This window comes from Lentinula edodes (genome assembly GCF_021015755.1).
Source record: "Lentinula edodes strain Le(Bin) 0899 ss11 chromosome Unknown C8R40scaffold_35, whole genome shotgun sequence".
In the NCBI taxonomy this organism is placed as follows: Eukaryota; Fungi; Basidiomycota; class Agaricomycetes; order Agaricales; family Omphalotaceae; genus Lentinula; species Lentinula edodes.
The window spans coordinates 380616-405041 of record NW_025764341.1 but is presented as its reverse complement, the minus strand read 5'-3'; the positions used below and the strand labels follow the sequence as shown (position 1 = coordinate 405041).

Sequence of the window (24426 nt, the reverse complement as noted above, 5' to 3'; positions counted from 1 at the left end):
TGGAATGATAGGGTGCTTAGTCAAACCATTTGACGATATATACCTCTGTTAGCTATCATATCAAGTCGTGCCAATCTTTCCGGAAACCAGGTCGCGATAAACAGTCCTTCCACATAAACCAACTCAGCTACAACAATTACGTTCGCACCTATACCTACCCAAGCCTAAGTTTGAATCTTTGACTTGAGCCGTGTATAATTGCCCCATATAATTTCCCAGTCAACTTTCAATGTTTTGTCTGCGGGCTTGCCATGTTCCTCGCTGCTCCCCGCAAGATGAACGGCATGTTCGTACGCGACCAGTGCAGCTTTAGGATCCTTAACTTCCAATAGAATGCCTGTCAAATTCCATGCCTCTGCAGCCGTCCTTCTGGAGTCTCTGTAAAGACTAGTCGCAGGCCTTTTCAGCGAAGCATTATTTAAATATGAGGGTTGAATGGTATTGGCGGGAGTGACTAAAGCCCGATCAGTACCAGTGTTGAATGGCGATCCAGTCAGTACTCGTATGACTCGCTCTGAAGACTCCGCAGCAGTCGATAGCCATTGAGTAGAAACAATTGTGGGTTTGTTTTGGGCGTAAAGAACTTCGGCAAGATGGATAGCCAAAACCGATGAACGTTGGAGTAACGTTAGAGCATGGAGAGCATGTGGTGGTGAAATAGATACGATAGATTCAGGCTGACGGACGGATCGAATGAGATCAAGTGACGCTTCAGCGGTGGATTGAGCTTCAGTGAGTTTTCCTGTCGTCGCATAGAAAGCAGACAATGAGGAGAGTGCGTATAAGAGGGAACGCTGGGCATAAGGGGACGAAGGCATCGACGGAGGAACTCCAGAACTCTCAGACCGAGACGGGGTAGTATGGATAGCACGATTCAACCACGCTAAAGCCCCGGTATCGTCGCCCAGCCGGCGATTGAGGTCACCGAGTTTCAATGCAATACGGGCAGATTGTGGGGCAATGAAAGGTTGAGCACTCCACGCGCGCTCATACTGTGCTTTGGCAGTTATCATTGATTCAGATCCCATTCTATCAAGCACCGAAGCATGCAGGCTAAGCAATTGGGTCATCGTCCATGGCCGAAGTTTTCCTTCGATGCTTTTCTGCTCGGCGATGAGGATCACATCACGTAGAAAGTTTTCTGCTCTGACCAAGCGTGGATCGATGATGACTAGACCTCGTGGACCCAGCAGCCCATCATCGTTCTTGACCGAGTCAGAGCTTACGATAACTGTACTTTGATCCACACCCCAGTGTTGTGCCATCCAAGCTGCTCGGACTAGATGTCGTCCGCGAATGCCTAATGCAGGGTCCGTCCCTGCAGCCTCTAAATCCCCTGTCCAATTCTCTCTCTCTAAATTCCATTCCCATCTCCTCGTTTCCTCGTCATCCTGGGGAAGGGCAAACTCCACGTTCTCTACCCAGATATGAGTGCCTTCAAAAAGAAGGCCAGTGGTAAGCCCAAGTGACACTCCTCCAATGATAAAGAATTTGATGAAGCGTTTGGCAACATTAAGGACGAAGATTGGACCTTGAGCAAAGCCCTCTTGTACAGAATGAGTCTGAGCAGGTGGAAGATCTTCGGGCCGCGAAGAATTTGAAGAATTGGAACGGATGAAAGAAGAATTTATGGCTGGACGTAGGGTTAACGTCCTTGTTGCTCGTAGCACAGTCCTCGCTCTGAACATGGCTGAGAAGATAGCATCATGTATGGAATCAATGTCGGAAATGTCACGGGCGGCTTACAATGCATGACCTTTGCACGCGACTTAATCATTGCTCATAGGATAGGCTCGAAAGTGTACACACTGCGGGGATGAGCCGATTTCCTCGAGGCGAAAATGTGGGTTTTATCTCGAGGTTATGTACAAAAATATGGCAGCAGATATTTTGAAGGAATTGAGCTGAGGTTATGGTAAAATTATGAAAAGATAATTTAAAATAAGCACGGCCCCCCGCCAAATTCACGATAGCTTCACAATAATCGCCACACGAAAAGTTTTAAAATTCGTGCCCAGGATTTTTGATGAATTTTGGTAAAAATCCTTGCATTTTCTCTACATTTTCACCGCGAAGACATTGGCTCATCCCCACAGTGACAGGAATAGAGCTTATTAGCAACACGTCGAAAACTTTTTGAAAACGAAAAATGAACAGTCATGCTTTGAAAAAGCACGGTTTGATCACGCTACTGACATTGTGACCACAACTCAAGAATGTTCCGCCCTCTACCCTTTGTAACAAAGTTGCCCAGCCTCCGGTTGCGCTATAACAATCCATCCGTGTAGGCCATCAAAGCCTGTCATATTCGTGTACCCTCTCCTCAAAAAATTATGTCGTACGAGCAATTACTAGAAGTTGTACAGTACATAGAATATAGACAAACCAACGCTAATGCTGATCACGTTCTCGTCACACTTTTCGACTTTATCGCAGGATCTTTTCGACGTGGAGCAACTTTTCGACGTGCTGCTAATAAGCTCTAATGAGTGTACATTGAGTACAGAATTTCATGCATACATGCTCACTATTGCTTCTTGCACTACCCACTATTCCCTTACACCGTCAACATTGAACAAATGCAAACTGAATACAAATAAACTTTCCAGCCTGCAGCCATGTCCCATGATCCCTGCAGCTGGCTTCTTCCTGGCAGTTTTGGCTAGGGGTCACGCAAATTCAAGCCCGCTTGGAATCTGGTCGAATGCTTGCCGTATTGCAAGTTACCTAGCGGTAATTAAAGCGCTTTTAAGCAACATGTTACAGCAGGTTACCGTATGGCGTACGTCTGCGGTACATCTAGGAGGTTTTCACGGAGTGAAGTCTGCTAAAGTCGAGATCAGGGTGACAAGGGAAAACAGTGATTGTTGAATTGGAATTGGAACTTTAGGCTTGTAAATTAACGAGGAGCATTCTTCGCGCCTGCTTGTTGTACTTAGCCACCGATCTTCAACACAGCCACGCAGTAAGCTAACCTCCGACCCTATTGCGCTCACGGGCGGCCTTGATATTAACCACACTCAGTCCACCAGAGTCCACCCCAAAGCACCCTCGTCCTGAAAAGGGCCGAAATGCCTAAGTCCACCACCGACTGACTCTAACGAGATGAAAACGTTCAAGAACTTAAAGAACTTCGATTCTGGATAAGAGAGGAACCGAGAGGAATCTATGTATCAAGTGGGCGCTCAACAGAGCTTAAGGCAGTGTTCCAAACATACCGTGTGTATGAATTGAATTATTCTGTGACTGCCGAGATTTCGGAAAAGATGATCAGATGTAGGTTCATTCGGTACTTAAATGAGCACGCACTTTAGGAACGTTCCGTCGTCGTTTTTTCCCCTACGGCACATAGGCAACTATGCAGCTAACGAAGGTCCTCTCGTTATTGACCTGCGCTCTCTTGAGCTCTGCCACAGTGCCTACCAAGACTGTGAAACGAGCCGACTCTTCACAGTTTGTTACGACCCAAGGTTCCAAATTCTTTGTTAACGGAAGGTGCGTCAGATTTGTGCGCTCTAATCCCAAAAAGCTGATGTCCTGATCAGTGAATTCCCTATCATTGGAACCAATGCGTATTGGTTGCAAGCCCTGAATGAAGGTGTGTTATCGTCTAATGTCGCTGTTGTACCATTATCCTTACCAGAAATTTACAGAACAGGACATTATCAATACTTTTTCAAATATTTCCGCTCTTGGAATCAAAGTAGTAAGGGCATGGGTGCGTATCCTTCGAACTCTGTGTCTTTTCTCTCAATTCTGATGTTTTTGGCAGGCGTTCAATGGTGCGATTATCTCGAAATTTTACAAAATTCCACCGTTCTGAATCGAAGATAGATGTCACTGAAATCCCTGAGACCGGGACTTGGTTCCAACTTATCGCTAATGGCACTACCTCTGTCAATACCGGAGCGAACGGTCTTCAAAAGCTCGACATGATCATAAAACATGCCGAAAGCTTCGGGATTTATGTTCTACTCACTTTGACCAACAATTGGGCGCCTTTAGCCACTGACAATTTGACTGAATCCATCGGTAAAAATTATACTATTCATTCAAACATCGTTCAACCGTCTGATCTGAATAATAGATGGTCTTAAGTCTTCTGTTCAAAGTCGCGCGGTCGTGGACACCTTCAATGCTTCCCGTCCCAGAAATTTCCTCAGTAACGACTATGGTAAAGCCAACCTTATCCATCATCGTTTTCAAATTCTCAACTTGAACGTAACTAGGTGGAATGGATGTTTATGTTCGCCAATTTGGGCTCCAGAACCACGACGAATTTTATACGAATCAGACTGTACTAAATGCTTTCATGAACTACACTACCCAGATTGTCACTCGATATGTTGACAGTCCTGCAGTGCTTGCTTGGGAACTTGCCAATGACGCAAGGTGTAACTCATCGGTTGCTGCATCTGCGACATGCACTCCCCAGACCATCACTCAATGGCACTCGACAGTTGCCCAACACATAAAAGCGCTCGATCCCAATCACTTGATCTCTTCAGGGTATGTCAATACCTTCGCCATTCCTTTATAACATATATATATGTGTGTATCGTTTTTAGGACCCAAGGCTTCCTATGTATCGGCTGTCCGAAGCTCTTCCCTCGACAAACCTCACCATCTCAACCATCTGCTCGAGCGGTTGTCGGTCGTCGCAGCGTTGCAAAGCCATTGACCAGAGAGCGTATAATCCAGGAGCGCAATGAGCAATGGAAGAAGACTAGGGCTTTACTACCTAAGTCCGAACAGGACAAGGGAGAGGGTATCCGTGTTCGTGGTCGATGGGTTTCTACTCGTAAGTCGCATGTGCTACCCCTCTTCCTTGACTAATCGTGTTTCCTTCTTCATCAAAGCTACCAAACGTCAAAGTGATTCCCAGGGCGTTGGCTCCGCGTTCGATGGGTCTCAAGGCGTTGATAGCGAGGACATTCTTGGTATTCCTCAGATTGGGTTTGGTTCTTTCCAACTATTCCCTGATCAAAATAGTTGTATGTCCATTGTTCATTCGCTGCCGGCCTTTTGGATCTTTAATTCTGACGGAGAAAATTTGACAGATGGTCCAGACGATCCCAGCCTCTCTGCTTTCAATAATACTTTACAGACTGGAATCAACTGGATAACCACCCACGGTCAACTTGCTCAGCAGTACGTAGAACATCTTTCTATCAAGGGAATTTCTGACATCCAACTATGGAATACAGATTCGATAAACCCGTGTCGCTTCTTGGCTTCGGTTTGGTGACTCAGACGAATGCTCCTGACTTCGTGCCTTTCAATAGTACGGTAGCTCCGTTTGCCTCTGACACGACATGTATGTGGTCTCCTCTCTTGGATGAAGCAACTTGTTTGACCTATTTTTTGTAGCTACAGTATCAAAGGCTAGCAGCACGAGCTCCTCAGCGAGCGCAAATTCTACGCAAACTTTCGGTGTTACGGACAGTGAGCAGGCCACCGCCTATTCCACATGGTTGAATAGTGAGTTGAAGTCCTCATACACGGTTTAAGGTACATAGATCTGATATGTCATTTGTTTAATAGCCGGTATCAGTTCTGGAGTATCTGGACTTCTACAATACCAATGGTCTCAAGGCAACTTGACTGCCCAAGCTAACACTACCATTTCCCCCAACGACGACACCACAGGGGAGAGCTCAAACGACGACACAACTGGAGAATCGCCCAACGACGGTTACTCTATCCAGGGGGTTGGGTACGTTGATTTGATCATACTATCGTATTCTATTTTGGCTTTCCACTTACGCAATTTTGATGCACAGAGAGGACACTGTCCAATCCATCCTTCAGAATGCCGTCCAATCTGTTTCGAGCACCTAATAAGGCATGGTCGTTCGTGGGGAGTTTCAATCTCCCCCTTTCTTTTCTTGAAGTTTCAAGTCGGGAATAACCATCCTGATTCTTCATGCAATTGAATATTGACGCTTCATCTCACGTTTCATATGATAATGGAAAATACGCTATCTACTTACATACAGTACTTCTGAAGAAAGGACTAACTAGTTATGCACCGAGCTTTGTACTATAAGAACTTTTGCGTAGACACCTGTAAATTATTTGGGTCCTACATTTGTCAATAGTAAAGAGCGTTGTCGGTTTTCTATGAAGGTCTGATTCCTGACAAAAAGCTCAACAGTCTGCTAATATCCCGTAGCCTTCGCTAATCTTTGTACAGCCTCATTATCCAAGCACCAAGACATAAGTATAGGTTCGGTCAACGCGACCATTGTAGCTGGGGACACTGGCCGTATCTGTCCTGAGTTGATATTTGGTTTCTTCAGACTTGTCGCTGTACTAGACTTCCTTTGTTCGAGTGAATCGATGTGGTGGGCATTCATGGTCCCGTCAAAGGTCATTCTGGTAGAACTATCTCGAATGTACGAGGAAGAACAGCAGCCATGGACATCTTCTAGGTTGGAGAGCGAATAGCCCAAGTTTTCCTTTCCCTCAAGTTGATATTCGGTGCACGCGACAGATGCACGATGGACTTGACTCTGAATTGTCAAAACGCGTCAAAGAAAAGCGATCGAACAGTATATATGCGTGCTATTTACCTGAAGAGGGTGAAGCGGTTGCTCTTCAATAAACTTCCGCTGCAGCTGTTGAGCTAGTGGGAAACTTGGTGAGCCTTCGAACGACCAGGCGTTAGATCCAGCGTTGAAGCACAATGTGGATTTACCTTGAGCTACATGCGGCTTGTTCTCCGTAGCGACCAAAGCATTCAGCACCGTTTCGCTCCTAGCCGCGAAAGTTTTTGGTATCGGAGCAGCAAGAGTCATGCCGTTTCCTGTATTTCTTGTATTTCCAATGTCTGGACCTGAAGTAATGGCAGAGCTAGCCTGAGAGCAAGGAAAGCTTTGAGTTGGTCTGTGAGCGCGTTCTGACACAGGTAAAAGGTGAGACAAATGCGAAGAGGGCTGGTAGGGATGTGTGGACGCGTGAACCTGTGACTGTGGTTGCCGCAGCTGCCTTTGAAAGAAATGACCAGGCGTTTGGGCAAGAGCAGCCTGATTTCGAGGTTTTAGGGCTGCGGTTATTTTCTCTTGCGCATGTCTCGCGATAGCCTGGTTGTATTCAGAAGACGTATTTGAGACCGGATGGGCACGTTTCGAATTGAAGATGAGTTCATCGTTGTAAGGGTGATATCGATGAGCAGAGGCTACAGAAGATGATTGGACGCGAGGATATTGGTGAGCGTTGGTTGTTCCATGTTGAAATTGACTCAAGTACGACGTGTCGTCCATGACTGAATCTTTGATTTTCGTGGCGACCGTTCGGAGCAGGCTCGGAGTATGTAGCAAAGCTGGAGCATTGCTAGGCGCTCGTATAAGCGCACGATTTCTACATCTTGTCTTGACTTTTATAGCACACAAGATTTCTATGCTTGTGCGGTACCAACACTGAAATGAAGTTCCACATTGACAATCTGCCTGTAAGGCGCTCTAGCTATGCAGTGACGAGGTCCCTCATTAGATACCGCAGATTATTTTTCCCTACGACCGAATTTATCCAGGTATGGATTCTTTGAAGATCACACTTTCATAGTTTTACGGGGTCCACAGAACAATATGCCTACATGTGCGACCTCAAGCGGACTCTCGATGCTACGGTAAGATTGGCACAACGCTTTAAATCATGTCGCGTCAATATACTGTTTAGGGACATTGTGTTTTAGAAATGCCTTCTGGGACTGGAAAGACAGTCTCGTTGCTCTCCCTCATTGTCTCCTACCAACAGGTGCGCCACAAGCTCGTACACTATTCGGGAGCCTGCTCATATCATCGATAGTTCTTCCCAACCCGTCGAAAACTGATCTATTGTTCGCGAACAGTCCCCGAAATCGAGAAAGCGCTGGCGGAATTGAAACGACTGATGGCGTATCGTATTTCATGTGCTGAAACAGAGGAAGAGAAGGAGAAGGAGCAAAATTTCACAGGATTGGGACTGACGAGTCGAAAGAATTTGTGTATTCACCCGGAGGTACCGACTAGTTATACAGCTTCTTCGGATTGACTCTCACTATATCTACAGGTTTCAAAGGAGAAGAAGGGCAAAGTTGTGGATGCCCGATGTCGTGATCTCACGAATTCTGCCGTTTGCGAAAAGGGTAGAGCAGACCCCGGTTCAGTCGACTTGTGCGATTGGCATGAGGTCCGCTCTTTTCCCCATCAAGATGAATCTTTGTAGAAACATCCCTTGTAGAACCTTGGCAAGCTCGAACCGGGGAATCTAGTACCCCGAGGCATAATGACGTTAGCGGACGTTCTGCAACACGGGAGAGTTAACACAACATGTCCATATTTTACTGTTCGTCGTATGGTGCGCGCTTCCGAGAAGCTATTGCACTACTGTAAATCTCCTGAGGGCCATTTTAGCTGCCTTTTGTTGATATCGTAATCTATTCCTTTCATTATCTCCTGGACCCCAAGGTTGCGGAGCAAGTTTCCAAAGAAATGTCAAAAGATGCAATCGTTGTTTTTGACGAGGCTCACAACATCGGTCAGACACGTACACTCCCTTCGCATTATGAATAACTGACGCCAATATTAATAGATAACGTCTGTATCGAGTCTTTGAGCATCGATCTTACTAGGCCTATGCTAGACTCGGCCGCACGGAGTATTGGCAAGCTAAGCGACAAAATTGAGGAGTTAGTGGGAATATTATTCTTCGCTGTGTAATTCAATCTGAATTCATCCTCAGAATCAAAGTGACCGATGCCGCCAAATTGCAAAACGAATATGCAAAGTTGGTTGAAGGACTACAAGAAGGCTCTGAAGATCCGGAAGACAATGACGGCTTCATGACCACACCAGGTAAGACTCTTCCGTTCATTAAGGAAACTGAAAACCCATCATCAAAAACCCGCTACTCTCAAGTCCTTCCTGACGACCTACTACATGAAGCTATTCCTGGAAATATCAGAAAAGCCGAACATTTCGTCGCTTTTCTGAAGCGTTTTGTGGAGTATCTGAAGGTTTATTCCGCTAATTTCGGAATGTCAGCCAATGTGACTCAGCTGAACGTAGACTAGAATGCGTGTTCTACATGTCGTAGCAGAGACACCTCTTTCCTTTTTACAACACCTCAAAGACATAACCTATATCGAACGGCGGCCTTTGCGGTGAGTAGCTCCGACGACGTGCTTGTTCTCTCTTCTTGATATAGAGACATATCAGATTTTGTGCAGAACGTCTCCAGTCTTTGATACGAACACTAGAGCTAAATCGTTTGGACGAACATGCATCCCTACAAAAGGTTGCTAGCTTCGCCACGTTAGTCTCAACATACGAAAAAGGTACTTAGTGCGGCCCACGAGATTACCGGAAATTGCTGAATTGATCTTAAAGGGTTCTTACTTATTTTGGAGCCTTTCGAGACGGACTCTGCAACAGTTCCTAATCCCATATTTCATTTCACGTTAGTCACCTTTGGTACTAACTCGTATCAGAATTAACATCAACTGCATCCCATCCCTCCAGCTGCCTCGATCCCTCTCTAGCGATTAAACCTGTTTTTGAGCGCTTCAGTAGCGTGGTAATAACTTCTGGAACGATTTCACCTTTGGATATGTATCCCAAAATGCTACAATTTACGCCAGTCGTACAGGAAACATATCCTATGACGTTAACACGTAACGCGTTCCTACCTTTGGTCTGTTATGTTCCAAGACAACTTGTTCTCGCTGAAATTTTAACTCTTACATTTCCTTGTGAAGGTTATTACCCGCGGGAGTGACCAAGTTGCAATCAGTTCGCGATTTGAAGTCAGAAATGACCCCGCAGTTGTTCGCAACTTCGGCAGCATACTCATCGAGTACAGTAAAATCGTTCCCGATGGTATTGTGGCTTTCTTTCCAAGCTATCTGTATATGGAATCGATTGTTGCTGCTTGGAACGACATGGTCTGTCGCGATTTTATTCATTATTCGTATCGGTCCTTAGTGTATCTTGTCCACTTCTAGGGCATTTTAAACGAGGTTTGGAAAAACAAACTAATCTTCGTTGAAACCCCCGATGCAAACGAAACCAGTATTGCATTAGAAAATTACAGACGAGTAAGTGTTTTTCGCTTCATCTGCCTGGACACGGTTTTCTACGACTTTTACAGGCATGTGACAATGGACGCGGGGCCGTACTTTTGTCAGTTGCACGAGGTAAGGTATCCGAAGGTATCGATTTCGACCACAATTATGGTCGAGCTGTCATTATGTTCGGGTGCGACTTTCGCCTTGCGATTTGGATTTGCACATACTGATCAAAGGTGGCTGCTAGTGTCCCATATCAGTATACGGAAAGCCGAATTCTGAAAGCGAGACTAGAGTATCTGCGAGATGCTTACCGAATACGGGAGTCCGAGTTTTTAGGATTTGACGCGATGCGAAACGCAGCACAATGCGTGGGGCGTGTCTTGCGAGGAAAGACCGATTGGGGTTTAATGGTCTTCGCAGACAAGGTTAGCAAGGAATGGAGTGGGTTTTCAATCGTGTTGATTTGCAAATATTCTAGCGTTTCGCTCGAGCGGACAAGAGAGCAAAACTTCCTCGTTGGATAAATCAATATATCACAGAAACTGCATCCAATCTCTCAACAGACATGGCTCTAACTTTGTCGAAGCTTTTCATGCGCACCATTTCGCAAAACCCTAATGAAAATCAAACCGGCGTGTCATTGTGGACCTTGGATGATATCCTTAAAGCACAGGCGAAACAGGCGGCTGAGGCTGAGAAACAACATAACGAGGAAGAGGAATACGGAGATGGGGGTATAAGTGACCAAATGATGATTGATTTCGAGATGGACGGTTGACTCGAAGTACTCTATGATACAGACCGAGAGATACATAGGAATATCAATAATATAAACGGACAGTCGTGGGCAAGTCGTGGTGGGCGTGGCATTCCGTATAAGCGATCGTCATGAACACTGTGCGCATTTCCCTGGGACCTACTCATCGCGATGAACAGAGGAGCCACGCGACTTTTCACTGGGGAACTCACCTCATTGGTGACTTTTCGTTCTGGCTGGTCGTAATATCGTTTACAATTGCAAGGGGCCCTTTGAGAACCGCAAGAAGACGGGTGCGCAGTACTCAGGTGGCAATGACGAGAACGACAGTCGATATTGGTTTCTCCAGTAAAAGTCAAGTGGCCACAGGCCGTGGATTTGACGAATCTGAGCTGCCGATGACACATTCAGAGAATAATAGGTGCTGCTGGGCGTGCTCAGAAATACTGAAGGTAGAATAACTATAAGAGAAAGTGAAACGACGAAGAGAATAGTGACGCACAAGGGCAGGAGTTGGATCTCTTTCAAAGCTACGTCCACAGCAGTCTACAAGTTCATTTTATAAACGGTCAAACTGCCTAATATTGTCTGTACGGCCCGACCTTGGGATAGTCGTAAGGGATGATTGAAAAAAAAAACTCTGGAAAAGAATGACGATAATGGGCAGTTATGGCATGAACATGTAAAGGTTCCAAGGAAGAATCTTTTGACCTGAAAAAAAAATACTGATATCTGAGATCATGGTTCAATTTATTTCCTAATTTAGATGATACACTCTGATTTTCCTTATACAGTCTCTGAATAGTAGCGCCATCCCTCGAATCCGTGGCAAACCACGAGTCCCCTTCCGAAGTAATCAACGATGAAGTTGACCTGGAAATATATTTGTTCGCACTCAGGTTCATTTCAGGTTCTCTTCTTGTTCTCCTTGTTTTGCTTCGAAATCCTCGCTCGAACTCTTGAGTTTATGGACCATTTCATTGCTTATTGAATGCCAGTCTTCCAGTGGATCGACTATGAAGATGTGTGTCTTCGATTTCACAAGGTTCCTGATGCGTGAAGAATACCCGTACTAGTCCTAAAGGGGACACATCAGTGTTCTCCTTTCCATCCTGCTTCCATCAGTTCGGCATTCATGTGTAAGCCTGTGTAAGCGCATGCCTCGGTGTACATGTAAGTAGTAGTAATAAGTTATGTCTGCATGTCAAGCACTTTAGGATCTTTGCGCGACAGACATATATTTATACCCTGAGATGCTGCGGCATATGCTTGCTGATAAACACACTCCCAGAGAAGCGTGCGCGCCAGACATGACTGCATTAAGTCGAGAACGTTTGAATCAGGTTTGGATTGTGCAACTTGGGCTTTGACCCACGTCCCCGGGTTCGAATAGGTAAATCATATCCTGATTAGTTATCCAGAAATCCAGAAAAAGGTATCCTTATTAAGTTTCATGTAAGATACTCACAATAATTCGACGGCACATGCGCAAACTATCTATGCAAACAGATTCAGAGCACAAGGGAGCCCAAAAAGATTCGTGAAAAGACCTTTCAACTGCATACATTGGATTTAGATCACGAGCAGACCCAGCCGTAGCGTTGACCAGGCGATTATCACGAGTTTGAGGATTTTGCAAGCTCGTCCTTTAGAACTTCTGATATGGCCCGTATACGTTCACCTTTGATAACACGGCGAACTTCGTCTTTGTCTAATGTCTCGTGCTCGACAAGAGCTTGTGCGAGCTAGAAATTGTTGAACATTGTATTGAAAAGAACCAGGCTAAAGATATCAATTACTCACCAGATGTAATTCACCAACTTTGGATTTCAAAAGATCCATTACACGGGCTTCGCTTGCTTTGATGATTCTGTACAATGACCACCAGTGAATCAAAGGGAATATGCGGACGGGAAGACCACCCACTTGCTGACTTCTTCTTCGATTTCGTCTTTTCTCCGAGGGCTCAGATCCACGGTGTCGTCATAATATATAGGTCCCAACTTCGAGAATCCACAGTCCTACTGATTGTTAGGTTTTCCTGCTCAAGTTGTTTATGAGACAAACTTGCCTTAACCATATGCCTAGCGGTTCTGCTGGCATTCCTGATATCAGAGCTTGCTCCACTGGTTATCCCATCTTCGCCATAAACTACAAAACAAGTGGTTGGTCAGAATGAGAGAACATATATGGATAGATGGCAAAGAACGTACTGATTTCTTCTGCAGCCCTACCGCCCAAGGAGACGTCAATACCCGCCAGAAATTCTTTGTGGTTCATAGAAAAGCGGTCGTTTTCGGGAAGCATTGAAGTCTAAATGCGATGTCAACTACACTTGTCAAAGTTGGTTGATTAGAACAAGATCTACATAACCAAGAGCATGACCACGAGGAATACAAGTGACTTTGTGAAGAGGCATAGCACCATCAGTGTACAATGCTACCAAAGCATGCCCTCCCTTGGAGCGAAATCAGCATCGAACAGAACACACTATTTGTAACGAACCTCGTGATAGGCCGTCGCTAATTTGTTCTTGGCGTCGATGTATGCGCTTTTTCGCTCAGTGCCCATGAGAATTCGATCCTGATGATAACAAGATCTGCCTTGAGATGGGAAGACCGTTCAAAAACGAGATTTACCGAACCTTAGCCCATTCAAAATGGTTTAAATTTACTTCAGTAGCCTTTTCCTTTGCAGCTCTGACAGCCGCCTGACTATAGCGAAATTAAGGTCATCAGTCGTATACCTGATTTCGGAAACTTACTTGACCATATTTTGCAAATCAGCACCAGAAAATCCCGGTGTCCCTCGTGCAAGTTGCATGGTCTCAACATCTAGAAGAATCACAGTTTCGACAAACAGAGTTAGTCGAGGGGACCCTGAAGGACGAGAACAAATCCTACCGCTACTTGTTGTGACGTTCTTCATGTGGTGTTGTAATATCTGGACACGCCCACGAATGTCAGGTAAAGGTACGGCAATGTGTCGATCGAATCGACCAGGCCGGACCAGTGCACTATCAGAAGATTCGGTTTAAGCTTTGCGAGATTTTCCGTACGTATGGGAGTACGAACGGGTCAAGCGTTTCCGGGACATTAGTGGCCGCAATGACAATCACACCTTCAGACTGCTTGAAGCCATCCATCTCAGTGAGCAGTTGGTTTAATGTCTGCTTCAGGTACTGTTGATGTCGATTGTTACGCTTGCCGCCAACGGCGTCAATTTCATCGATGAAGATAATGGCGGGTTCCTTCTTCCTAGCGGCCGCAAAAAGCTCTCGAACCCGCTTCGCGCCAACTCCAACAAACATCTCTTCAAAGTCGGAACTAGACTCGAATAAGCCAGCCATGATGCAATCTAAATAGACAAATTTTACCCAGATGCAAAGAAGAAAGGTACGCCGGCCTCTCCTGCGACGGCTCTTGCGAGCATTGTCTTTCCAGTTCCGGGAGCACTGACAAATGTTGAGTGATGCTGCAAGGATGTACTAACCAGAAAAACATACCCAGTCAAGAGCACACCTTTCGGGAGTTTCCCACCCAAACTAGCAAACACAGAAGGATCCTTTAGGAATAGAACAATGTCTTGGAGTTCCTACTAATTATCAATGAAGATATTCAAAAAAGGACGTTTTGCATTACTTACGTCCTTGACTTCATCTACCCCGTGAACATCACTAAATGTCACGGTCTGACCAGGAGTCGGCTCAAATTGTGCTTGCTGAGGTGCGTTCTTCATCAAACCACTATTCTCAAAGAAAACAGATAAAATGACGAGGAAGACTTTTGTAGAAATTTAATGATGTGACGATCAAAGAGAGAAAACCACGACATACAGAAAGAAGTGACTGCAACGATGACGACAAATCTAACGAGACGAGGTACCCAAGATGCTTTGCCTGCGTGAAAATTTAGCGTAGTAGGCATGAGAGGGAGCTGTGCGACAAACGTTCAACAATGGTGACTTCTATTGGTGACCCTTGAGTAGCAGCTGCACCTGTCGCTAATGCCAGAGGATTTGGTGGAATAACATTTTTCAGAGGAGTACGGTTTTGGACGGGATCTTTCATTCCCGAGAGTACACTTTGAGCAATGTCGTGACTGGAAGAAACTTTGACAGCGGTAGAAGGAGTGGGCGCCGGGCTTTCTGTAGTCGGAGACACTGCCGATTCCCCTTCCAAGTAAGGAGCGCCAGACGTTGTTTCGGAAGATGCAGGCGTCGAAGACCCGGATAGCGGATGTGCGCTGAGTAGACTATCCCGACGTCGAACGGCCGGATTAACGGCAGCTTGCTGACCAGTATTGACGAGACACGAGATATAGACGCGGAAAGCTTCCTCTGAATGAAGCAAAGGAGAAGATGGATCCTGAAGACGTTCGTGAATACATTGTAACTTCTGAACACTGCAAAGATGTATACACACAAATTCACACATTTTCTCCCAGCGGCTTATGATAAGTTCATATGAGGCTTTCAGCTTGGTGTCCAAGAGGGCATCGAAGAGAGCCATTTGTTTGGATACATCGTGGGGATAGACATTTGCCTCTGCTTCCAAGCGAGTGATGTTTGCTACAACAGTAGGAGATGGGACTGTAGCTTTGCGAGAGAATAGGGAGCTAAGAGAGATATTCCGGGCCGCTAAGAGAGTGAGTGGAGTTCTGGAAGGTAGCGGCCGTATAGTCCTTAGTTGTGTCTGCAAGAGTGAGGAGGTCGACAGAGTGCGCCATGAGAATACCGGGGTCGAAGTAATTTTAAGAGCGATTGAAGGTCGTGCTGAAGCACGTATTGAGCTGCAAAGCTGCATTGGACATCAGACGCAATTGAAGGAGAGAATTTTGAACTACGCACACAAGGCGGCAGCATAAAACGAAGATTTGTATTCGTGGGAATTTTGACGCCGTAAATTAGCTGACTGAAGAAGTTTGGAAGAAGTTCCTCTTTAATTTTTTAACGATGACCAACAATGACCAACAAAAAGGCAAGTCACCATCTATTTCAGCTTGTTCCTTTGCTCAAGCTGTTTCAGCCATAACAGCAATCGAACTTCTGGTAGAAACTTGCAAAGCCGCTAGAGACTCGATATTTAATCATCCACAATCCACCGAGGATCCTCCTCCATTGCCTGTTCTACATCAAGATCTACTTTCCTTGTTATCTCTTGTATATGGATCCGTCACAAAATTATCGTTGACTTTGAAGCCATCTTCTCCTACATATTCTGCTTGTTTGGTCCCACTACAAGATCTATCAAACTACATCGCCGCCATTTCACATTGCGTCAGTATGTTTGATGCTTCCGTTCACGGCGCGACACTCGCCAAAGAAGTGGCTTCAGTGGCGATTGACGTAGTGGAGACTGTGCAAACTTTGACCACAGTATTTCTACAGATCGAAGGTTCTAGTGAACGCTCTAGAACTGGAGATGAATACTTGGTGAGAACAGGCGCCGTACACAGCGTAATAGATATAGCACGGCACGCAGATGGTGGTCTATCAGAGAATAATCTCACTGCTGTCCGCCGGCTTTGGTTCAAGGATGCCGGTGCGCTTGAGGATGGCGTAAGAGAAGTAGTCGAAATGATTGAGGATGTACAGTCCGGAATTACCACAGAATCTGAAGACGGTTGGGACGAGCTTGGGCTAGAACCCAGTCAGCCTCTCACTGAGCAAGAACTGAAAGTAGCTCAAAAGGTGAATATTGTTAATCCTTTGCAAAACTAAATCAACGTCTCACCCAATTTCGTGAGGTCCTCATAGTTTTACGACTGTGCAATATCCTTCACCAAAGGGTGATATCTGATATATTGTCCACACCTACTTTACTATCGAATTCTTCCTTGGACGATCTTGCACCGTTGTCTCCTGCCCTCCTTGGCACGGTAGATGAACTCATTTCCGCTTTGGATTCTCCTCAGGATCTGGATTCTGTTACAACAGAACTAAATATGCTGAAGGGGGTCATTGATAACATTCGGAATCGATTGTCAGTTCTGAATAATCAACCCGTCTCGTTAGTCACCTTACTGCAAAAGACCTCTTTGAATGAGGTTACTGTATCCACCAATCGAAATTCGAGGGACGGGTGGTTCAATGCCTGCTTTGACCAAATAGCTAAAGCAATACATTCTGCCGCGGAAGCATCGAATTAGGATTTTGACCGGTCATCAACCGTATCGTACTCTATTGTACTACTTCCCGAGCGCTGGTTTACCCGGATGATTGAATGGAGAAAGGGTAATAATGTCAGAACCCCTTATCTGAAACCAACGACTCTGCTCGACGAGTGCGTCGAGTGAGGATAGTCTGGCATCTAGTGATCATCATTCTGGGCTTCCTTCCATTATTCCCATATGGCCAAGAAGTTGCCTTCTAAGGTCTCGTAACCTCGTGTTCCCGTCGACTGCTGATTTTGGCTCTTCATTTATGCATGTGTCTGTTGTTGCTCAAGCCCGAAGGATTCTCGTAAAAATCCCAGATCAGTGCAATGATTAGTCTTGCCGGGTCTAATTAATTCTTGCATCGGATTATTCTAGATTGAACTGGGTAACTTACTCTTCTCAACCGTCAATCGTTCCATATCAGAGCGCTCCTTTGCCAAACCGCGGGATCTGAATGACAAGTTCTCTCAACTTCAACATGCATATGTACTTTAAACATACATAAGAATGATTTTCTTTCCACATTACAACTCCTCGGAAATGAAGCTGGACAGCGTGGTATGGCCTGGTATGACGACAAACATTCTGGAGAACACTGCATGTGAGGATGTATTCATTTGTGACCTCGGTACGACATATGAGCCTGCCGAAGTGTACACTGATTATACTTAACAGCTCAAACTTGAAGACCCACGCAGTACATACAGTACTCCATATTTCAATCCTTCAATCCGCGACGCCTGGAACTTTTCTGGACTTTCCAAAGGAATTCGCTGTATGTACATTCTGATCTCGTTTATCATCACGATTCTCAAAGTTGACAGGTCGTGTGCTTCGAGGAATGAAAAAAACATATCTTTTTCAAAAGTAGGGTCTGCTTCACAGCAAACAAACGCAGTAAATCAAGGAATATGTAGGTGACAAAACACTGGGTCTGCACATGGGTCAATATTTGGTTGATATCGATACGCGAATGTACTCGAGACTACATAGATAGGTTCTGAATTGACACAATCAGCGTCATATATCGTGAATAAGCAATAAACGAACCATGGCATTATTTCCCCCCTCTCCCTGAGGTTCTCGCCTTCTTCGCCCCTGTTCAAATGCTTCCCTCATCTTCGCACCAAGAATGTTAGGGTAAAGCACACAGCTATTGGCTAGTCTAAGACGATCTTCGAATGCAGATATCTTGTCCATTTGTGCCTGTAGGTCGAACATCTGCTTCTGAGCTTGGGTCAGTCAGAAAAGGCGAACCTAAAGAGCGAGGCCTACCGCATCAAGAGCTCTTTTGGCTTTGTCGGCTTCTCTTAGACTATTGAGGTACTTTCTACGTTCCTCATTCTCCCGAAGACTGCCAGCGCGAGCATTACTTCCGCCCGTCTAAATTTTGCACGAGATTCAATAAATGAAGGAGGATATATACAACTGTACGCACACTTTTGAAAAGCATCTCATAGACATTACGGTCCTGGAGATTGAAGTCGCCTCCTTGTGAACCAGCTGATGCCCTTGCGGCGGGGGTGGAGGGAACACCATCCGCCATAGTTGTCTTTGAAGAAGCATTTATCGAAGCAGTAGGCTTCGCAACCGTGGTAGGAGTCCCGGAGGCTGCAGTCTTATTCTTCTTGATAGATGGAAGCTTGCGCTTTTTCTGAGGGATAGGACCGTCACCTTTTTCTGCATCGGGTGCTACAGAACCCATGCCAGGATTCGTGACAGGAACGGCGTCGACATTCACAGAGGGCTTGATACGTATCTTCATTGATGAAGACGCAACTCCCTGTCGCTCATCCCTCACTGTGATCTCCTTCTCTTGAGATTGTCCCTTGCCCTTTACTCTTGGATTCTTGGTGCCTTTTCCACCCTTTATGCCCTTCACTTTCGCGGTGGACGACTTACCCTTGCCCTTCTTTGGGACATCATCCACAAATTCTTCATCGTCGTCACGTTCGTCTAGAATCCCTCTTCCCAAATCGTCCGACATAACGCCAACATCAAACTCATCGCCCGAATCGTCCGCCCAGCGTTTCTTAGATTCCCGAGACCTTGTAGAGCTTGGATAACTTTCGCGTTTCTTGGATGATGACTTTTGCTGTTGAGGTGGGGTAAAGCTACGAGAAGGGGACAAGAGACCTTCGCTACGGTCATCATCCACGTCAATCAATATGTCTTCCTCCGGTTCAGTTGGACTCCTAGAGTACCGTGTTCTTTTCTGAGGCGGAGAAAATGGAGCGCTATCCTGGTCATCTTCATCTTCTGAAAGGAGAACATTGACTCGACGCTTGTTTACAGATTTACGGCGTAGGGAGACAGACTGCCGTCTGTAGCTCAGAAAATGGTATAATCTTTATTGCGCAGAAATTCACCTCGTCCATCTTGACTAATGTTCACTAGTGAGGGTTTCGAAAAGAAGTGGCAAACAGGAGTACGTAGAATGTAGGAGTGTGCCGATGATGAGCGTAGCTCTTGACTCCTGATGAGTGCGTCCGGCGTTTCAGTTAAATATTAAGCGCCAATGGGCGCTTCTATGTACGGCTTCCGCTTCTATGTACGGCTTCCTTATGCACAGAAGATTAATCATTACACAGTATGTACTACATTTGGAATCAGATATTCTTTACACCGCATAGAACTTCATGAGATCCTGCACATCTTCTTTACTACCCAGGAAAACCGGGCAACGCTCGTGTATGCCTTCAGGAACGATGTCCAAAATACGCTTGGTGCCTGTGGTCGCAATCCCGCCAGCCTATTATTACCTATCAGTAAAGGAATCCTAATAATGGGCTGAACAACCCCACCTGCTCCGTGAGAAATGCCATAGGGAATGCCTCATATAATAATCGCAGTTTTCCGGTCTTATTTTTCTTGTCATCCGGGTAACCAAAGATTCCACCGTAGAGAAATGTTCGGTGGACATCGGCTACCATCGAGCCAATATACCGAGCACTATAAGGTTTTCCGGAAGCAGGATACTTGATAGATTTCAGGTACTCAAGCACTGGTGGGTGGAAGAACATTGCATTTCCTTCATTGAAGGAGTAAATTTTCCCACGAGGGGGGATTTGAATCTGGAGAAGCGTGGGTGAAAAGGTGAAGGTGAGGGATAAATAATGTGAAAGCAATGCACACATCGGGATGGGTAAGGATGAACTCTCCAAGGGCGGCATCGAGGGTGTAACCATTGACCCCAGAACCGGTCGATAGAACGAGGTTGGCAGACGATCCATACCTTCATGATGATAAACATAGACGTAATAGTAGAAGAACGTATGTGCTTACATGGTATATCCAGCTGCTACCATTTCACTACCTGGCCTCAGCACATCCTTGATTGAACCCTCAGAATTAGGACGCTGAAGCTTTCATGAATAGAATTTAGCTTAACATGATCAGTCCACGCACGAGCTTATAGATTCCGAAGATGGTTCCAATGTTAACACCCGCGTCGATGTTGCTACTTCCATCAAGAGGATCAAAGACAACACAATATTTTCCTCTGTTCTTTTCTTCTATGATGATAGCGTCCTCAAGCTCTTCTGAGACAAGAACGGCCGTCTTGCCCGACGCGCGCAAAGAGTTGACCATGATATCGTTTGAGAGGACATCGAGTTTCTTTTGTTCGTCCCCTGAAATATTTGTGTCACCCGCCAAACCAATCCTGTTGTCTATCAATAAGCATTCTATAACGTACATCTGGAAAAGAATGAACCTACAGATTGATCAGACGAGCTTTCCGGACATTGGTCGCGATGAATTTGGAGGTGACTTGGATGGCAGTGAGTAGCAAAGTCAGATCGCCGGTGGCAGCAGCTCCAAGCCGCATCTGGTCGTGCAGGACATGTCTATATAATAAGTGGGGCTAAGGATTAGCCATTCAAAGCAATGACTGCGTACCTGGTGAGTGTTATTATCTCAGAGCTCGGGACAGATTCAGTAGCCATCTCCAAAAACAGATGGGTCGATAATGCAGAAAAGTGTGATTGGGAATAAAATGGGTCGTTCGAGTGATTGGTTTTGCCTCGATATAAGTAGTGGATCGCGGAAGGAAACGGTTGAGGCGGGATAATGGATTCTAGTTGTTCCTCTTCGCCGGCCCGTTAGTAAGTCACGTCCGGGTCACGTCAACATGTGAATTTGGAGCGTCGATCGATAAGAGCCGCTGGATGCTGGGAGTAATTTGTAACGATGGAGTGCACTAAGCAACAAGGTATATCTGTAGCTGACCTATAATTCATTATTGATACAATATTTATTTTTTACGCTTGTTGGAATTGTTCTTCAATGCTCGCAATTGTTGGGGAAACCTCTCATCTTCAAATTCCGAGTCTGCTCTATGCAGTCTGTCCTCACCCAAACCCCTGATGCCGCTTGTATTTAGTGTGATCGTCTCGCGGGCTGGCATCTCCTGCTCATAGTCTGATTCCTCTTCATCGTCTTCAAACACTCGTTGGTGAGCTTGAGCTATAGCGGCCGCGATTTCGGCGCTGATACTCGCTACACGGTCCAAAGAATCCGGCCCAGGTACAGGTTCTGGTGCAAGGGCGTTGGATTGAAAGAGATCGGAAATCGTCCGGACCGACTCAGAAAGCTCTTGTTCCTCTTCTTCGCTTGTCTGCGCTGCATTGGTTGCGCTAAAGCTATATCGACTGTAAAGCAAACTGTCATCCGTGAAACTTGTAGAGAAAGGAATTGACAACCTACACATTCGGATCCGGCTCCCATTTAGGATCGTGAGTGCGCATATGCTGGATTAGGGTAGTCCGCCTGGTGAACGTCTTTTCGCATTGCAAATCTTCACATTTGTAAGGTCGTTTACCGGTATGCGTACGACGGTGCCGAGCAAGACTGCTAGAGTCACCAAAAGTCTTTCCGCAATCCGGATATTCACAGCAATGAGGCTTTTCACCCGTGTGCACCCGTGAGTGTACATGCAGAGCGGAACGCTAACCAAAAAATCAGGAATGAATATGCAACTGAGATCGGAATATTCAAGCGTACCTGGATAAAGGTTTTCCCACAACCAGGATGACTGCAGAGGAAGGGACGCTCGCCGGTATGTATTCGCATGTGTCGCAGTAGATCACTCCGGCGGGTGAAAGCCTTCAAACAGTCGAGTTGTTCACAAACATGTGTGTTCTTGAGTTTCTCCCTCGGCTTTTTGGCTTTCTTGGGGGTATGCGACTCAAACACGAAGCTAGAGGAGGAGGCGACGGGCTGTATGGCACTGCGATTCGAGGGTGCGAGAACTGTGGACCCAGCTGTTTGGAACTGCAATGCTCGGGGGCTACTGCTGGGATCTGCTTCGAATTGAGCGGATAATTGCGTGGATAAATGAGTAAAGATGTCGTTAATGTCAGTGAAGTCGGCATGAGGCAGAGGGTTTGCTGCAGGGTCGTCTGGTCGCGTCTCTGATCCACTGTCTTCTGTCCCATCGTCTTCACTCCGACCATGCAACTCCGTGTACAAAAAATCTTCCCGAGTTTCCTCGAGACCTCTTCTTCTCCTCTTACGCGACGGTTCCCGCGAGTCATTAGCAGCTGTAAGCGAGTGAAAAGATGGTGCCGCCCGAGTGCTCCGATTACCTTTGTCCCCCAACACAGACAAATCTTTAGCCGAAAGGAGAGCATCCAACGCAATACGATCGCTGTCGTTAAGTTGTGCCTGGGCCTGAGCCGCTTGGAGAACGACGGCCAGGCCAGAAAGATAACTTCCAATATCTGTAGCTGGCGGCGTCTCTTGTTCTCTTGTAGAAGGACGGTCGGATTGGTGTTGCTGAGCGGCTGCGCTGATCAAAGCTGCGTTGGCAGCGGCGGCGGATGCATTCTGGTGAAGCAGATTGACAAGCTCATTTTCTAGCATTTCGAGCGATGATAAAGTAGGTGTCTGGCCCCTGCTGTGGACCTCGGGGTCTTCTTCAAAGGGAGGCTGCAGAGTTGTTAAAAGACCCGAGTCCGATTCAAAGACCGACGTGGAGCGTGAATCATGTTGGCCTTGAGAAGTATGAGGATGAGCATCTTGCCCTAGTGATTCATCATGTACGACGTCTGAAAGATCTAGAGGGAGAGTGTCACTCTCCATGGCCATTAATTAACTCGAGTACTGAAAATGGTCAACATGGCCGGAGGAATAGCAAGGAATAGCAGCAAATTACCTTCCTCCAACAGCGCACGAGTGCGATCCCCAAATTGAGCCCACGGATACGACGAAAGGACTAAGGAATAACTTCGCAACTTATTCACGAAAAGAGATGTTGGTGGTAGTTGGCGAACTCTGTAGGTATAAGCACGTGCAGTGCCTTAATAGCCGGGCCGAAACCCGGGAAGGCTCAGAGGCTATGACAAGTGGAAGGAACTGTTCGGTGTTCCTCCCCAAGAACAATCATGCCCACCTTTCCTACCAAAATTGATCTCAAACCAAAACGGCGTCATGGCTTTTCGGTTCTGCTTTTCATTCTTGGAACCCTTCTTCCTCCTCTAGGTTTATTCTCTGATCTACGATATATGATGAATCTCTCTCACTATGTTGCTTAGCTGTCGCCGCCAGATTTGGGATTGGGACCGACTTTTTCATCAATACACTGCTGACAATCTGTGGGTATATACCTGGTGCGTGGTCCTCTAATGTAACCGCCTTTAGTCTCATGAAATTGCAGGTCATGCTCACAATTTCTACATTCAAGTGATTAACAACCATATTCTACCCGCCTTTCTAGTCTCATTAGTTTGTCTCTACAGAACATTCGCAACAACAAGAATCATGCACGAACTCCAAAATGGGCCCAACGATATGGTCTCGTTGATACCTCCGAAATTCGACGCAAGGAACGTAAATCCCAATGGGCGAATCGTTATCAAGACCGACTCCCTCATTCAACTCTCGAAGGGCAAGCTCTCGAGGAAGGGCAAGAAGGTGGCTCGAGCATGAGCTTATCGTCTGATGATCATAGCTCTCGACCACAGCAACAGAACGGTGCTCTATGGGGCCCTGAGGATGAGCGTTACTACAGCGCTGACGCATCGTCTTCCTCTGGCGGAAGGTGGCGATATCCAGCCAATTTCGATGATGCTGTACTCCCGAGCAGCGGCTCCAAACGCGGGAAGAAGAAGAAGGAGAAGAAGGATCGTTGGGCGAGGACAGAGGATGCATATTCAATTTCTGAACAGCAGTCGAGGAAAAGAGTAAAGAAGAAGAAGAGCAGGTCTTCAGTCGCCCCGAGCGTGATTTCTGCGGATGACTCTACTGCGGGTTATCCTGAAGATCCTGAGGGTGGCCTTTATGGGAACACGCAGGCCATAGAAGAGCCTCGTTCGATGGAGACCAATGGACAAAGGCCGACCAACGACGATATCTTCAGCCACGAGTTTTGATCTTATGATTCTATTTAATACTGTCTAATCCACCAGTGCAGTTTGCATAGTCTATATTTATTTTATTATACCAACTCACATGTCGAT

At 46.1% G+C, this 24426-nt stretch overlaps 10 protein-coding genes across 10 annotated transcripts; 4 read left to right on the top strand and 6 right to left on the bottom strand.

The window, feature by feature from the left end:
* Positions 1-170: 170 nt before the first annotated feature.
* Positions 171-1553, bottom strand: C8R40DRAFT_1024399 (uncharacterized protein; the record flags this gene model as incomplete). The annotated part of the gene is made up of 1 exon (XM_046223058.1): positions 171-1553. A coding segment is annotated over one exon (1383 nt), but the record flags the coding sequence as incomplete, so codon positions are not given.
* A 1805-nt stretch (positions 1554-3358) lies between these two features.
* C8R40DRAFT_1072271 (glycoside hydrolase family 5 protein) lies at positions 3359-5841 on the top strand (the record flags this gene model as incomplete). Its single annotated transcript, XM_046226438.1, has 14 exons — positions 3359-3495; positions 3546-3598; positions 3654-3718; positions 3773-3782; positions 3835-4032; positions 4088-4174; positions 4230-4509; positions 4569-4801; positions 4860-4994; positions 5061-5151; positions 5208-5317; positions 5371-5481; positions 5545-5716; positions 5784-5841. The coding sequence occupies 14 exons, from the start codon at positions 3359-3361 to the stop codon at positions 5839-5841; spliced, it is 1740 nt and encodes a 579-aa protein (XP_046082952.1).
* A 203-nt stretch (positions 5842-6044) lies between these two features.
* Positions 6045-7346, bottom strand: C8R40DRAFT_536930 (uncharacterized protein). Its single transcript, XM_046235375.1, has 3 exons — positions 6701-7346; positions 6576-6649; positions 6045-6515 (listed from the first exon to the last, which is right to left on the bottom strand). The coding sequence occupies exons 1-3, from the start codon at positions 7263-7265 to the stop codon at positions 6162-6164; spliced, it is 993 nt and encodes a 330-aa protein (XP_046082951.1). The 5' UTR covers positions 7266-7346; the 3' UTR covers positions 6045-6161.
* Positions 7347-7426: 80 nt separating this feature from the next.
* Positions 7427-10829, top strand: C8R40DRAFT_1053910 (uncharacterized protein; the record flags this gene model as incomplete). The annotated part of the gene is made up of 20 exons (XM_046224895.1): positions 7427-7453; positions 7504-7534; positions 7584-7630; positions 7681-7758; positions 7810-8001; positions 8053-8172; positions 8224-8340; positions 8397-8520; positions 8575-8671; positions 8725-8837; positions 8901-8998; positions 9051-9145; positions 9201-9319; positions 9372-9441; positions 9504-9675; positions 9740-9925; positions 9986-10078; positions 10132-10238; positions 10296-10476; positions 10530-10829. The coding sequence occupies 20 exons, from the start codon at positions 7427-7429 to the stop codon at positions 10827-10829; spliced, it is 2367 nt and encodes a 788-aa protein (XP_046082950.1).
* Positions 10830-12424: 1595 nt separating this feature from the next.
* Positions 12425-15612, bottom strand: C8R40DRAFT_1053904 (ATP-dependent peptidase; the record flags this gene model as incomplete). The annotated part of the gene is made up of 17 exons (XM_046224894.1): positions 12425-12553; positions 12612-12678; positions 12735-12829; positions 12886-12959; positions 13022-13121; positions 13177-13266; positions 13314-13391; positions 13453-13522; positions 13573-13642; positions 13712-13824; positions 13883-14134; positions 14185-14262; positions 14314-14402; positions 14454-14590; positions 14644-14706; positions 14757-15174; positions 15232-15612. 17 exons carry the CDS (start codon positions 15610-15612, stop codon positions 12425-12427), a joined length of 2304 nt encoding a protein of 767 aa, XP_046082949.1.
* Positions 15613-15761: 149 nt separating this feature from the next.
* Positions 15762-16957, top strand: C8R40DRAFT_1053851 (uncharacterized protein; the record flags this gene model as incomplete). The annotated part of the gene is made up of 2 exons (XM_046224891.1): positions 15762-16499; positions 16556-16957. 2 exons carry the CDS (start codon positions 15762-15764, stop codon positions 16955-16957), a joined length of 1140 nt encoding a protein of 379 aa, XP_046082948.1.
* Positions 16958-18326: 1369 nt separating this feature from the next.
* Positions 18327-19285, bottom strand: C8R40DRAFT_1120483 (uncharacterized protein). Its single transcript, XM_046228771.1, has one exon. It carries the CDS (start codon positions 18951-18953, stop codon positions 18336-18338), a length of 618 nt encoding a protein of 205 aa, XP_046082947.1. The 5' UTR covers positions 18954-19285; the 3' UTR covers positions 18327-18335.
* C8R40DRAFT_1206516 (fructose-1,6-bisphosphatase) lies at positions 19219-20913 on the bottom strand (the record flags this gene model as incomplete). Its single annotated transcript, XM_046233164.1, has 7 exons — positions 19219-19718; positions 19771-20040; positions 20102-20201; positions 20252-20325; positions 20375-20630; positions 20686-20814; positions 20867-20913. 7 exons carry the CDS (start codon positions 20911-20913, stop codon positions 19587-19589), a joined length of 1008 nt encoding a protein of 335 aa, XP_046082946.1. The 3' UTR covers positions 19219-19586.
* A 276-nt stretch (positions 20914-21189) lies between these two features.
* C8R40DRAFT_535978 (uncharacterized protein) lies at positions 21190-23469 on the bottom strand. Its single transcript, XM_046235374.1, has 4 exons — positions 23124-23469; positions 21971-23071; positions 21674-21915; positions 21190-21618 (listed from the first exon to the last, which is right to left on the bottom strand). Exons 2-4 carry the CDS (start codon positions 23054-23056, stop codon positions 21222-21224), a joined length of 1725 nt encoding a protein of 574 aa, XP_046082945.1. The 5' UTR covers positions 23057-23071; positions 23124-23469; the 3' UTR covers positions 21190-21221.
* Positions 23339-24425, top strand: C8R40DRAFT_1120465 (uncharacterized protein). Its single transcript, XM_046228770.1, has 4 exons — positions 23339-23449; positions 23503-23577; positions 23625-23650; positions 23707-24425. The coding sequence occupies exons 1-4, from the start codon at positions 23353-23355 to the stop codon at positions 24337-24339; spliced, it is 831 nt and encodes a 276-aa protein (XP_046082944.1). The 5' UTR covers positions 23339-23352; the 3' UTR covers positions 24340-24425.
* The last annotated feature ends 1 nt before the right edge of the window (position 24426 follows it).

Excerpts from the sequence above, each read along its gene's own strand:
- C8R40DRAFT_536930 (XM_046235375.1), bottom strand. The coding sequence starts at position 7,265 with ATGGACGACACGTCGTACTTGAGTCAATTTCAACATGGAACAACCAAC. Across the intron at positions 6,650-6,700 it reads CAAGCCGCATGTAGCTCAAG|GCTCACCAAGTTTCCCACTA; the intron begins GTAAATCCACAT and ends GGTCGTTCGAAG. Across the intron at positions 6,516-6,575 it reads AACCGCTTCACCCTCTTCAG|AGTCAAGTCCATCGTGCATC; the intron begins GTAAATAGCACG and ends TTGACAATTCAG.
- C8R40DRAFT_1120483 (XM_046228771.1), bottom strand. The coding sequence starts at position 18,953 with ATGTCGGACGATTTGGGAAGAGGGATTCTAGACGAACGTGACGACGAT.
- C8R40DRAFT_535978 (XM_046235374.1), bottom strand. The coding sequence starts at position 23,056 with ATGGCCATGGAGAGTGACACTCTCCCTCTAGATCTTTCAGACGTCGTA. Across the intron at positions 21,916-21,970 it reads GTGGGAAAACCTTTATCCAG|CGTTCCGCTCTGCATGTACA; the intron begins GTACGCTTGAAT and ends TTTTTTGGTTAG. Across the intron at positions 21,619-21,673 it reads TGGGAGCCGGATCCGAATGT|TCGATATAGCTTTAGCGCAA; the intron begins GTAGGTTGTCAA and ends TTTGCTTTACAG.
- C8R40DRAFT_1120465 (XM_046228770.1), top strand. The coding sequence starts at position 23,353 with ATGCCCACCTTTCCTACCAAAATTGATCTCAAACCAAAACGGCGTCAT. Across the intron at positions 23,450-23,502 it reads AACCCTTCTTCCTCCTCTAG|CTGTCGCCGCCAGATTTGGG; the intron begins GTTTATTCTCTG and ends TATGTTGCTTAG. Across the intron at positions 23,651-23,706 it reads CTCACAATTTCTACATTCAA|AACATTCGCAACAACAAGAA; the intron begins GTGATTAACAAC and ends TTGTCTCTACAG.